At 47.1% G+C, this 14,607-nt stretch overlaps 1 protein-coding gene across 1 annotated transcript in view; it reads right to left on the reverse strand.

Moving 5' to 3' along the window:
- Positions 1–13,905: 13,905 nt before the first annotated feature.
- Positions 13,906–14,607, reverse strand: part of VWF (von Willebrand factor) — a 233,184-nt gene continuing 232,482 nt past the window's right edge. Inside the window, exon 52 of the mRNA XM_074935850.1 lies at positions 13,906–14,240. Coding sequence (XP_074791951.1) covers positions 14,055–14,240 — 186 coding nt within the window. The 3' untranslated portion in view covers positions 13,906–14,054. The remainder of the gene's footprint in view (positions 14,241–14,607) is intronic.

The raw sequence follows: 14,607 nt of genomic DNA on the forward strand, positions 1-14,607 counted from the left end.
GCTTTAGATCAGACTCAGCTCTGTCTCAAAAAGGCATTGTGGCAAGGATTAGATGTTCCTGGTTTCTTCCTCCTGCAAACAGTTCAGTTTGTGTCTGCAAGACTCTGCTGTACTACCTGGTGGAAGGTAAGTGGGGAATTTTTTTTTTATAAGGCTGCATCTCAGCTGCTCATGTTACTCCACTGCCCGGACACTGCACACTCATTCCTGCATGAAATATTCAAGGGATTATCTTGTAATCAACTGTATAATCAGACCAGGCAATGGGTGCTGCTTAGCCTTCAACCCTGGGGCTGAAGCAATGCTTCAGGGAGACAAGTCATTGTTGACTTAGGTTTTCCTTGAGAGAGGAATTTTATCTCCTTGTGAAAAGCCAGGGGAAAGGCATTGTTCCTACTGGAGTCTCAAATCTTCCTCTCTCTTCAGACTAAAATCTCTCACTGCCACTTCCCCCTAAGAAGAGGAACAGCTGTAGGAGCAAAAATGAGGTTTGACTAGAAAGTTTCTACAGCATATATTAAATAACCAGCTAGTCTAGCACCGCTTGCAATAATAGACTATATTACACAGACATTTGCTTCCTCTAATGGGTTTAGGAGCAGGGATAGAACAGTAGAAAATCCACCCACTGAGTATTAACATCACAGAAATTTCCATATGATTCCTTCACTGGGAAAGGATTGGTTTATGACGGGTAAGGGTGTGTGTGTGTGTTCGTTCTTAGCAGAACACCTATGTGCTGCATGCACAAAGATACTCACCTCAGTTTGATCTCTGACCAGTTTTGAGTTTGATTGCTGCCCTAGTCTTAACACAGCTTCTAGCACAGAGGTGGGCAAACTACGGCCCGCCGGCCACATTCAGCCCACGGAACCCTCCTGCCCGGCCCCTGAGCTCCTGGCCCAGGAGGCTAGTCCCTGGCCCCTCCCCCGTAGCCTCTGGGCAGTCGGGCAGCGCAGTTGCAGAACCGCGGCCTGACTGGGTGCTCTGGGCGGCACGGCTGTAGCACCTCCAGCCACCGGTGTTCCAGACAGCACGGTCAGGGAGCAGGGGGGGTTGGATAGAGGGCAGGGCAGTTTTTGGGGTGATGGTCAGGGGAGTGGGTGTGGATAAGGGTCGGGGCAGTCAGAGGACGGGGAAAAGCGGGGCTGAATGGGGACAGGGGTCCTGGGGAGGGCAAGTCAGGAATGAGGGGGGGTTAGATGGGGTGGCAGAGGGCGGTCAGGGGTGGAAGGTCCAGGGGTGGTCAGGGGACAGGGAGTAGGGGGTGGTGGATGGGGTAGGAGTCCGGTGGGGGGCCGTCAGGGGACGGGGGTATTGGATGGGGCAGGAGTCCCGGGGGAGCCATCAGGGTGAGAAGCTGGGAGGGGAGGGTCGGATAGGAGGCGGGGGCCGGGCCATGCCTGGCTGTTTGAGGAGACACAGCCTCCCCTAACCGTCCCTCCATACAATTTTGGAAACCCGATGTGGCCCTCAGGCCAAAAAGTTTGCCCGCCCCGATCTAGCACTTTCTACATCATAGAATCATAGAATATCAGGGTTGGAAGGGACCCCAGAAGGTCATCTAGTCCAACCCCCTGCTCGAAGCAGGACCAATTCCCAGTTAAATCATCCCAGCCAGGGCTTTGTCAAGCCTGACCTTAAAAACCTCTAAGGAAGGAGATTCTACCACCTCCCTAGGTAACGCATTCCAGTGTTTCACCACCCTCTTAGTGAAAAAGTTTTTCCTAATATCCAATCTAAACCTCCCCCATTGCAACTTGAGACCATTACTCCTCGTTCTGTCATCTGCTACCATTGAGAACAGTCTAGAGCCATCCTCTTTGGAACCCCCTTTCAGGTAGTTGAAAGCAGCTATCAAATCCCCCCTCATTCTTCTCTTCTGCAGACTAAACAATCCCAGCTCCCTCAGCCTCTCTTCATAAGTCATGTGCTCTAGACCCCTAATCATTTTTGTTGCCCTTCGCTGGACTCTCTCCAATTTATCCACATCCTTCTTGTAGTGTGGGGCCCAAAACTGGACACAGTACTCCAGATGAGGCCTCACCAGTGTCGAATAGAGGGGAACGATCACATCCCTCGATCTGCTCGCTATGCCACTACTTATACATCCCAAAATGCCATTGGCCTTCTTGGCAACAAGGGCACACTGTTGACTCATATCCAGCTTCTCGTCCACTGTCACCCCTAGGTCCTTTTCCGCAGAACTGCTGCCTAGCCATTCGGTCCCTAGTCTGAAATAGCAGGATATGTTTCATCATGAAATAGCAGGATATGTTTCAGCTGGACTGAAGGAAATAAGACTAAAAACAGTACCTAAGGAATTACCCCAAGATTTGTTCATCTTGGCTAATTTCTAGTCAATGTTAGACATGGTGGGCCTGATACTGCTCTCTCTTACACGGGTGTAACTCTCTTGATTTTATAGAGTGACCCCTGATTTACTGGGTGTGACTGAAAGCACAATCCAGTCTGTCATCTAATGGTTAGAGCAAATGACTAGGAGTCAGGACTCCTGGGTTTCATTCCTGACTGTGTCATAGATTATTTTGTGGCCTTGGGCAAGTCCTTTAACTTCTCTACACCTCCACCTACCCATCTGTCAATGAGGGATAGTAACACCTAGTGTTCCTCACATGCATGTTGTGATGCTTAATCCATTAATGTTTGCAAAGTGCTTTGAGATACTTGAACGAGAAGTGAAAAGCAATACCATTCAGTATGAGAGCTGGAAGAAAAAACGGACAGATTTTTTCACCTGTTTGTCAACAAATTTCAAAATTCAAACAATTTTTTGACCTGCTCTAGTTAATCTCTCATTTAGAATGCCAGGATCGAATACTTCCTGGTTGTCCTGCCAGTGGGAATCAGTGGTAGCAAAACACCATACAAATCGTAAGGGCAGCTGCAAAATGTATTCTGATATTCAGGTTTTGAACCGTGTGTCTTTCAGTTATATCCTTGGGCAGGAATGTTACGGAAATAAAGAACATAACTTTCAGGTTACGGCAAATGCAAGAATCATGAACAGGGGAGAGAGGCTTCAAATTGCTTTGTAAGCCCTTTGGGGGCCATCTTTTTTTGTTCTGTGTTTGTCCAGCGTCCAGCCAATGGGATCCTGGTCCGTGACTGGAGCTCCTAGGTGCTTTCTAATACTGCTACTACTAATTATACATAATACAATTAAATGACATGAAAATCCTTTTCATTGTCACAACTACTCCTGTTGGGCCTAATCCTACCAACACAACCACACAAGGGGCCTGATTCTTAGTTGTTCTTCATGTTGTGTAGCCATTTCCACCTGTACAAGGAGGGTGTAAAATGTTACCACATCAGAAAGATAGCATTTTATATGACTTGAGCCAGGTATGAACAGTTATGTAAGGCGCAGAGTACTGGAGAGTTGAGGTTGTAAAGTTTACTAGTCCTGGGAGATCAGGGAGTACTCCAAGCAAGGCCTTGAACTTCTGCTTTCTCTTGATCGACATTTTTAAACCCGCCTAATAAATAGTAAACCTGCTAGAGTAAGTGCCTTGCACTTGGATATTTTATTGAGTGGGGGGTTGTAGTGTATTTCTTTGACATAAGGTACAATATTGATAAAAATAAACAATAGTGCAATTAGACATTAAGACCTATAAAGAAAAGATCTGCCCATTAATTATGAGGCATATATAGGAACCTAGAACCAGATCCAACTATGAGTCTGTGTCAGCACAGGAGTCTGCCTGCATGCTTTCAAATTACTGGCTCCAAGACACCATAGCGATGGGGCCCATTACAAATAAGCTAGGAAAGGCAAGATAACCATTAGATAGGGAAAGTTCTTATATATATATTGTTGGGAAAAATATAGCCAGCTGAGTTAGATGGAGAAATGAAATCTTTTATAGACTAAATCGTCTTATTGCAAAAGGCTTATCTAAGTGTCCTTGTCTTTCCCTAGGTACCTGGATATGGTGTTAGCTGATAACACAGAGCAGTGACAAATAATGCCATTAGACTAGATTGTGTTTCACCTGCTGGAGAGGAATGGTGCTTAGAAGTCTGTAAAAGTTGACTGAGAGATTACGTGCTTTTAATTATTAAGAAGTTATATAAAACTCCTCCCCAAATCCATTTAATGTTCCTGTAATCTATCTTCTCAAACGTGACAAGTTCACCAGTCTACCTCTGGTCTCTGCTGAAGTTGTGGGGTAAATTCTGAATAGGTGACTGGGAGGCACATTAAAATGTTGTTACTTAAAATAAATAACAAGCCTTGCAAACAATATGCACAATTAGAAATTTTGACATTGTGGGGGAGGAGGCAGGACTGGGGAAGACCCAGTTGGCGGTTCCTACCCTGCACCGAGCTCAGCTGCTAATCCCGGCTGCACTGGGGAGGACAGGACTTCATCTTCTCCTGCACAACATCTGGGGCTGGGTCAGACCCACCTCCAGACTTCTCCCCTGGCTGCAGGAAGCTCTGCAAAGCCCCCCCCTCCCCCCCCCCCCACTTTCTGCACCCATTGCTCCTCAGCTGCAGGAAGAGGGATCCCTGTAAAGGGAGCTGCTCCCCCATCCGCCCTACCCCCGTGCATCCAGACCCCCTCATACCCACACCCTCCCGCTGAGCCTCACCCCCCATACTCAGACCCCCTCTGCTGAGCCCCATTCCCCCTGCAGCTAGACCACCCTGACAAGCCATCTGCACCTGGATCCCCACCCCACCGAGCCCCAACCAGCTGCACCTGGATCTCCACCCCACTGAGCCCCATTCCCCCAGCATCTGTCCCCCTGCTGAGCCCCAACTACCTTCACCTGAACCCCCATGCAGAGTCCCATTACTGTTGCACCCAGAACCCCCCAACAAACCCCTGCGCATCCAGATCCCCTCTGCACCCAGATCCCCCACTGAGCCGCCCGCACCCAGATTGCCCCACACAGAACCCTCTCAACCCACACCTGGATCCCCCTACACTAAGCCCCTCCACACTTGGATCCTGCCTTGCTGAGCCTGCCTGCCCACATCTGGTGCACCTGGCATGGAGGGGCAGGGTCCTGGGGTGTTTCTGGGGCAGGCCCGGTCCTTGCGCTGTGTCAGGGTTGGGTTCAGCCACACTGCTGAGTCCGTGTCCTGGAGGGAGCTACATAGTGATCTCCCATCTCTGTGCAGTCAGGGGCCGATGCTCCCCAATGCCATGCTGGAGCCTCCACATTTATTTGACAAACACATTTTGCAGAATTTTAAAATATTGTGTGCAGAATTTTTTTTTTTTGGCACAGAATGACCTCAGAAGTAGGCTTTTAATCTCTGTGCCACAGTTCCCCATCTATAAAATGGAGTTAATCATACTCCCTTCTTCCCCACCCTTTGTGTGGCTTGTATAGTTGAATTATTGTCTCTTTATTGTCTTTCACTATGTGAATGCATAGCACCTACTATAATGGAGCCTCAAAATTACCTGGGGCATCCAGGAGCTAATTTATTACAAGTAGTAATAACCTAGGACTTGAAAACTATTCAGGGATTGCAGGTAAATCAATAAGGAAAATAGCAAATACTCAACAATCTTACTACATAGTTTCACTTTTGTTGAAGCTACTGGCATAGACAGTTAAGCCCAGAATACGGCAGCAAAAGTGGTTAAGGAAAGTCACATAATATGAGCCAGACAGTGAAAATCAAAACAGGTCCATCTATGTTCCCTGTAAGCTGCCCGCTGGAGCAGCCGCCCAGAAGCGATTGAAGTGCCACGCAGAGCCGCTCACATCCAGCCGGGTGAGCACAACCCCTGCTGCTTTGCAGCCCTCTGCCTTGGAGCCCCTGCTGCTCCTGGGACCTTCCTGCTGGTTGTGCAGAGCACGGTTAGGGGGGAGGAGGGTGCTGATGTCAGGGTACCCCTGCCCCGGCACCCCAGCAGGGGAGACGGGACAGCCTCAGGTCTGAACCCTGTTCTGGGTGGAGAGTGCCTTTACCTTAAAGAGACAGTGCATGGTCTCTCAGAGACTTCCCCAGCAAACACAATCTGTCTGTCTCGACACACACACACACAACATCTGTGTCTCTACACACACACACACCTCCCAACACATACTTGTGTTGTTTGTTGTTACTTCTTGGTATTTCCTGCAATGCACATGTATTCTCTGTAATTTTATTCTTTCAAAATGTGTTCTTTTAGTTTTTTAATTGGTCTATGCATTTCATAATTTTAATTTCTCTCTTACATTTAAATTTAGTTATTTGAGTATTGAGTTCTAAAATGACTAACCTGTCCTAGCTGTAGTAATTATCCCTATGGTAACTTTTTAAAAATATATATTCTATCTAGGTTTTCTGTTTCTACTGGTAGCGCACATCTGCACATTAGCTCGGTGCACATAACAAAATTTATTCCGCACACAGATGGAAAAAATTGGAGGGAACATTGAGGTCCATTGATTTCAATAGAGCTACACTGATCTCCACCTGCTGAGAATTTGGCCTTACATACTATGACAAAGGGGGACTCTTCTTAATGTTTCCTCTGAATAGTGTGGGGGTGCCTCAGTTTCCCCTATGCAGTTCTTAAGTATCTAGGTGGTGGGGTAAGGGTGTATAATCATTGCAGAGCCCTAGAGGGCAGGTGTGTGCAGGGGTCTGGACACAGAGAAAGGCCGACACCCTGTTTCCTAACAACTGACGGCCTGGCCCTTCCCCCCTGCAAGGTGAGAGCTAAAGGGTTGGAGAAGAAAGGAATCAGGTGCCCTCCTGGCCTGGGAAAGGGACAAAGCCCAGAGGAGGAGAGGCTGGAGGGAGGTTCAGTTTGGGGCTGGCTGGGGACATGGAGTGAAGTGCAGATGTGGTTGTCTGGCTCACTGCTCCCCAAAATGGACCCGGCTGAGGGATCCTGTTCTCTGCACCTACAAGCTCTGTGTTAGACCATGTTCCTGTCATGTAATAAACCTTCTGTTTTACTGGCTGGCTGAGAGTCACGTCTGACTGCGAAGTTGAGGTGCAGGACCCTCTGGTTTCCCCAGGAGCCCCGCCTGAGCGGACTCGCTGTGGGAAGCGCACGGAGGGGCAGAGGGTGCTGAATGCTCTGAGGTCAGACCCAGGAAGGTGGAAGCTGTGTGAGCTTTGTGTCCTGAAGACAGGCTGCTTACAGAAAGGAGACTTCCCCAGAGTCCTGACTGGCTTCATGGGGAGCAGTTCCAGAGCATCGCCCTGGAACTCCATGACACATACATACTAAGCAAGTAACTTTCCTATGAGTAACCTGTAACTCCTTTGGAAAATCTTGGCTACCGTCTGTAGTCCAATTTTTTATAGCTCAGCATGCTCTTTTGACTGGGATCTAAGTCTTGTGGGACAACCAGATAGACCAGACATAATTGAGACAAGAATGATGAAAAGGATGGTGCTCAGCTATGCATAACTAGACATATGATGGGTTGTTTATAAAACTGAACACAATCCACCTTGCCCCTGGTGAAATTCCTAACTATGCAAAACTCTACTTCATAAGTTCCAGAAAACTGTGATACAGTCCCCTCTGCTTCTGTCTTGTGGATCGCCCTGCATATCCTTCCTATTCTGTTTAAGCCACTGTCTGACTCATTCCATTATCTGATTAGAAGGCTTGTCTGCAGCTATACAACCTCATGCTCTGATCTTGTAAGATTTCACAAGCTAGGAAGGGTCAGGCTAGAGGAGAACTTTGATGAACCAAGTAGATGCAGGCCAGTCACATTGAGGGAGGGGGCAGCAAGCAGGGGCTCTGCCTCTTCGTCCTTTGCCCCCTACTCAGTGGTGGGGGTAAGGCTGCTGTCCCAGCAGTCACTTACGTCAATTCTTCTGCTCTGACAGTGCAGCTGATGATCTTGGTGACCCATATTCACCACCACAAGGAGCCAGCGTCGCTTGGGACAATGGCAACATGGAGCACAGGGGGAGTGGGTAGATGGAAAGAGATCATCACTGAATCAAAGACCTAGTCCAGTAGGAAATTCCAAGACTTTGAAATCTGGTTTCATCCTTAATCAGAATGAAAAGTCAAAAGCTCTGATTTTTTTCATAAAACAAAATATTCCATTTCAATCTTATCAAAAAGTATATTATCTAAATTAAAGCAGTAATCAAAATGAAATGTTTTGACTTTATTGAAACGAAGTATCTTGATAAATTTGTCCAAATTTTTGTGGGACATTGAGACAATCCTGAAAAATGTTTGTATTTTGTTGAACCAGCATTTTCTGACTGAAAACTCTTTTTGATTAGCTCTACTGGCAGCATTTGCTCGCAATATAGTCTTTTTTTTCTATATTTGACCAGCAAATATACCAAGGCGCAAACCCCTTAGTCAAACCTGAGCATGCAATTCCCCATCATGCTTAGCCTAGTTGGAGACACCTCTAGGGTTGCCAACTTTCTAATTGCAGCCCCACCCCTTCCCTCAGGCCCACCCTCACCCGTTCCCCGAGGTCCCACACCCGCTCACTACATTCCCCCTCCCTCTGTGGCTCGCTCTCCCCAACCCTCACTCACTTTCACGAGGCTGGGGCAGGGTCTTGGGGTGCGGAAGGGGGTTAGGGCTCTAACTGGAGGGTGTGGGCTCTGGGGTGGGGCCAGAAATGAGGGGTTCAGGGTGTGGAAAGGAGCTCTGGGCTGGGGCAGTGTGTCTGGGGTGCAGGGGCGGTGGGGGCTCTGGGCTGGGGGTGTGGGCTCTGGGGTGGGGATGGGGATGAGGGGTTTGGGGGGGGGGGTTCTGGGCTGGGGCAGGGGGTTGGGGCATGGGCTTACCTTGGGCAGCTCCCAGTCAGTGGCACAGCGGAGCTAAGGCCGCTCCCTGCCTGCCTGGCACCACACTGCGCCCTGGAAGTGGCCAGCTGGCCTAGCTCTTAGGCAAGGGGGCCACGAGACTCCATGCACTGCTCTCGCCCGCAGGCACCTTACCCCCCAGGTTCCATTGGCCACGGTTCCCAGCCAATGGGAGTGTGGAGCCGGTGCTCGGAGTTGGGGCAGCACGCGGAGCGCCATGCCCCCCCCACACACACACCTAGGATCTGAACCTGCTGGCTGCTTCTGGGGTGCAGCGCGGTGCCAGGATATGTAGAGACTAGCCTGCCTTAGACCCGCAGCACCTCTGACCAGCCTTTTTACGGCCCGTTCGATGTTGCTGACTAGAGCCGCCAGGGTCCCTTTTCGACCAGGCATTCCAGTTGAAAACCAGATACCTGGCAACCCTAGACACATCAATGCACAGGACAAAGGCCAACCGAGGCCTTGTACCTGTGACATGTTTTATATCTCTTTGAGGGTGGCAATGAGTTGCTGGGACACTATGGGTATGTCTACACTGCAACAGAAAACATGCAGCACTGAGACTCAGAGCCCGGATCAGCTGATTTAGGCTTGCAGGGGTGAACATTGCAGTGTAGACATTCAGGCTCGGGCTGGAGCCTGAACTGTGAGCCCCACCCCCCTTTAGGGTTTCATAGCCTGAATCTCAGCCTGAGCCCAAATGTCTACACTGCAATTTTATAGCCCCACAGCTCAAGCCCTGAGAACCCGAGTCAGCTGAGCCAGGTTAGCTGTGGCCAGGCTGCAGGGTCTTTGATTGCAGTGTAGACATATCCTGTGCTCTAAAATGTAGGATGTGGAAGAGGTACCTCTGGGACACTTCTCACTTTTCTGTATAGGGTAGGAAAGACTTGGAGCTGCTGGGATGTTTCCCCATGATTGTATGGTGATGGACAAATTTCCTGGTGGCAGGTTCTAACTACATGGAAGGGATGCATGGGAAAAGGACCGGCAGGACACTGATTTTCAGAGGTTGGGAAGAAGAAGCCACTAAGACATTCTCCCTGACTGTTCAAAATTAACCTTAATTGCATCTTCTGTGACACAACCACATGGCTAGCCCATTTCTAACACGGATATTTTGCTAGATACCACAGTCCAAATGCACCCTATGTAGAGAACGTGGTGACTGACATCCAGGTTGTAGTTGGACCCACTTCTCTTCACACCTGAAATGTCCATTTTCTGACCAGACTGTTGTTTTTTTTTTCCACAGGTGAAAAGTTTTGGCCCTGAGAGCTATTTACGAGATAGGACCATGGGGATTTACTGCAGGGTGAAGCCTACCGATGCATTATCCTCCCAGTTTAATGGCAGTGTCGTATTTTCTCATGACCTTTTAAAGTGTAATTGTTTGCTGCAGGCAGTGGGCTGATGGCTATACCACCACAACCGAACAACAAAACCGGAGTTATGGGCTGAAGGGGCTTGGCTGAAAAATATTGGCTAGTCTGACAATAAACTGCAGTCTGCACTAAACTGCATCAGCACAGCAGGCCTCCAGCTCAATAGGTCCAAATGCAAACTTAGACAAACTGAACTCTCCTTTCTGGGGCATACAATTTCACAGGCTGGACTAAAACCTGATCCAGATCATATCCTGGCAATTTCAAATGCTCCTCCTTCAACAGATTTTCAAACCTTATGTTCCTTCTTGGGTCTTACCTCCTGGTACGCAAAATTCATAGGGGGAGGGATAGCTCAGTGGTTTGAGCATTGGCCTGCTAAACCCAGGGGTGTGAATTCAATCCTTGAGGGGCCATTTAGGGATCTGGGGCAAAAATTGGGGATTGGCCCTGCTTTGAGCAGGGGGTTGGACTAGATGATCTCCTGAGGTCCCTTCCAACGCTGATATTCTATATGAGTAAGTACTTTGTAGTGTACTGAAATGGGTGGCCTCTGTCAATTGGAGCTGCATGGTACCTGTACAGATGCCGACACCACTGTAAATTCTCAGTCATGCAGATTCCTGGCCGCCTAATGTTCCATCTGATGTTTGCTCCTCCTTCTATTCCACTATCTGGGAAGTCAGGAGTCATGGATTTTACTCTGAATGGGAGAAGACTTGGACTGATCCTGATCTCTGGCAGTCTGGTGTTCCAGAGTTTGTAACCCTCAGCTGAACAGGCCAGTCAGTTAGGCCCTGGGCTCTGTCATCAGTCATGCGTTGTTCAGTCATAGCTCCTGTGCCATGATATGGTGGAAGATGTGGTTTCTAAAGGCAAACTGGGCCCATTAAGAACCTAAAAGGGCCATACTGGTACCTTGAAATGGCCTGATTAATGAACAGGAAGCCAGTGCAGACTGCAAAGCACTGGTGTTACATGTGATCTTTGGCCCGTCCCACTTAAGAGAGATGTTGCCCTGTGTTATAGCTTCTCCACAGGCCTTTGCCTTCAGTCCCAGATAGCGATTTGCAGTAAAACCAACTTGGAGGTCCTGAATGCATGGATCACTGGGGCCTAATCTTCCTCTGAGAGGAAAGGACAAGGTCTTGTTTCTAGTCAAAGATAGAAGAAGGTGATTTTGATGACTTGCTATTTGGGTATCCAAGAGCAACAATGAGTCTAGCACAGAGGTGGACAAAGTACAGCCCATGTATATACATATACACACCCCCCCCCCCCTATAATGCATGCCTGTATGTATAATGCATACAATGTAGACCTGATCAATGAAATTGTTTTTAATTGTTCACTTTATTAATATAACTTCATAAGCAAAGTTTTATGAATGAAACAACATTCATTTATAAAACCAGTTACCCCAATAACTGGCTAATTGAGTTTCACTTTCAATCCAATTGCTGCTTAAATCACTGAAACTTACACTGTTTCAACACTTATAACTTCTGCTCACTGTTTGCCATTCATTACACTTGTCCATATTGTAACAAACTCCATTTTAAAATGCTCACTCCATTTTGTAAACCCTGCTGCAACCTTCATTTGGCAAAACCCTGATGTAATCTTATTTGTGTAGTTTAGATGTGTGAATGGGGTATGTATGGATGAGGGAATCAACCTCCAGCCCCAGCCTGTCCTGATGAAATAAAGTGTAAACACCAACAGCTGAAGATGCAGACAGCAGCCCTGACAAAGCAAGAAGAGTCCACCCTAAAAAGAAAAGAACAAAAGTACAATTGAAGAAACATCAAAGCCAGGTCCCAGGCTGAAAGTCATGTCTGCAACTGATGGGTGATCAATCACACCAAACCCAGAGGCAGCGTGACACAGCAAGACCTATAGACTCTGGATTCAAACTGAAGCCTACAAAAAGGATGGGTGAGATGGAAGACTTCGGCGGGTAATGTTCTATTGCCAACATCAAGGGGCATCGGTGCGTGCCCAACAGAGACCCAGCTCTTCCTCATGCCCGGCTTTCCTGGCCAGTTAGCCACCACGAACTACGACCCCAAGCTGCGAAATCAAGCCACAAACTCAAGCTACATTCAGGACTGGTAACTATCTAGCAGCTTCAGAACATTTTGTGTGTATTAGTTATTGGTCATAAATCAAATGGTGATATTATAATAAACATGACATCTTGTCCTGTCCTGAGACAATCCTGTGTAGTTTTATCTGTGTAACAACACGCTCACACACACACACTGGCCAATGTTGGTATGGTGGGCCCCATGTTTTTCTTGGTAGGGGGGCTAGGACATCACCCTTTGCCTCTGTTCTTGGGACACCAAGGGCCCTGCTAGTGGCCTGGGAAGGTGGTAGGGGAGGGAAGGGGTCTGGGTTTGCTCCTCACTCTGAGCCCCAGCGGGTTTCTTACCTCTTCCCCCTTGGGTAGGGTTACCCTCAGTCCTTGACACTGGGGGAGGGAGTCTCCCTTCCTTTGGTTCTCCAGTCTTTCAGTTCTCAGCAACACACCTCCAGACTCCAACTCTCCCTCCCCCCATCTTCCTGAAGCAGGGTTTTTTTTTATTAGGTTCCTGACAGGACCTTAATTGGCTACATATGTCCAATTAACCTGTAGTAATCTTCCCTAGTCTACAGGGAACCACACCTTAATTAGTTTAGGATTTACGCCCACCCACTTCCCAGCACCCAATAAGACCATTCTCCCTCTGCTCCCTGGCCATGTTGTATCACAATATATATAGGCATACATTAACTACACCATAATTGGCCTACACCATATCTATCTATCTAATATATAATAGATAGATGTGATGTGGATAATACATATTATTAGCATGGTACATATTTATATGCTAACCAGCATGTATATTAATGAACACAGGACAGGACAAGGAGAGCTTTGCCATTCAGGGAATAGATCTTGAGACAAGCAGACTTGACAAAAAATGTATATGATGGTTGACTCACAAGGAAGTTGGGGGCTTTTTTGATTAGGGAAACCAGGACTACTATGGGGTAACGCTTTGTAGTTATCTTTTGGATAGGAAACACCAGTGATGGATTTGCGGGGGCAGGGGGCAAAGACAGATCTAGAGGATCAACGTGAATTGATTTGGAATTGGAGCAGAGGATCCCATCACCAGAATCAGTCTCTCTCTGGAATAATGGACGCTTGCACTGCCTATGAATAAATAGAGAACTTCAAGGATGTCAATCAGCACCTTCCACCAGCACTAAGGAGTCTCTTTAGCATTCATTTGTAGACACATTGCAAAGTGATACTTGGCTGACTGAGTCATAGTCAGCTATGTTTCAGTTTGCTGAGAACATTATCATCTTTCTCTCTGAGGTATCCCATCATACCTTTCAAGCTGCTGAGGCCTAAAAGTGGGACACAATGTGTGGCAAAGACCCAATATGAGGGAAACAAATAAATTATTTGCTCAGGAAACTTGAAATACCATGGGATTCATTCCTTCGGTGTAAATAACTCCTGCCGTAACCTCTGGTTCATATTTTCATGTTCATTTTCTTTCTTTTGAGGTAAATAATATTCAGTGATAAAAATGAGGGGAAACCAAATTTATGTAGAACAGAGGTAACTTTGATCTTAAATGAGTGACATCCCTTGAAACAAGGGACACAGTACAGGTCACAGTAGCCCAAGTAAAACAGTCAAAAAATGCTCTTAAATAAGCTTTACTTTTATTGTTTGGTATGTTGATACAATGAGTGCAACGGACAGAATCGTTTGGAAGAAAACAGTCTAAATAAAGAAAGTGAGATTTGCATGGTAAATTCCTTGGCCATTAAAAATAAAGGTTAAATGAAGCAGCTTCTGGAAAGGTTTACTATGTACATTGACGAGAGAAACATTCGCACTCCACTGCGGAGGGTACTTCATGCTGCACCACTGTGCCATTGGCACAGCGCAGGGGGACGTTCACCGGAACTGTCTGAGTAGCTGAACAACAGGTGCACTCATCTTCAAGTCTATTCATTTCAATAGAGTACTTCGTTTTGCTTCTGCATTTGCCCTGAAAGTGAAACAGATACAAAGTTTGCATCTTGCCAAATGATATTTTACTCCACAGATTTCTGATAAAGGTCCAAAATCTGCTCTCCGTTTTATCCAAGCAGCCCCAAGGAAGCTAATGGAAGTTTTTGCCAGGACTTTGGAATGGATTCATTTGATTAGTCTTCATTGGTTGTTGGTCTCATGCTTCATGTTTTCAGCCAAATGCCAAAATATTATTTCCCATCTCCCTTGACATGTTTACACATGTAAGGTAATCCTGAGCAACAGTTAATGTCACACAAACAAGCTCATTCACTAAAATATCCTAGAATGTTTACAATGTTGTGGTAAGTTTGACAGTCCCAGATAACAATAGGAAACAATAG

Source organism: Natator depressus, chromosome 1, assembly GCF_965152275.1.
Source record: "Natator depressus isolate rNatDep1 chromosome 1, rNatDep2.hap1, whole genome shotgun sequence".
Taxonomy (NCBI): domain Eukaryota; kingdom Metazoa; phylum Chordata; order Testudines; family Cheloniidae; genus Natator; species Natator depressus.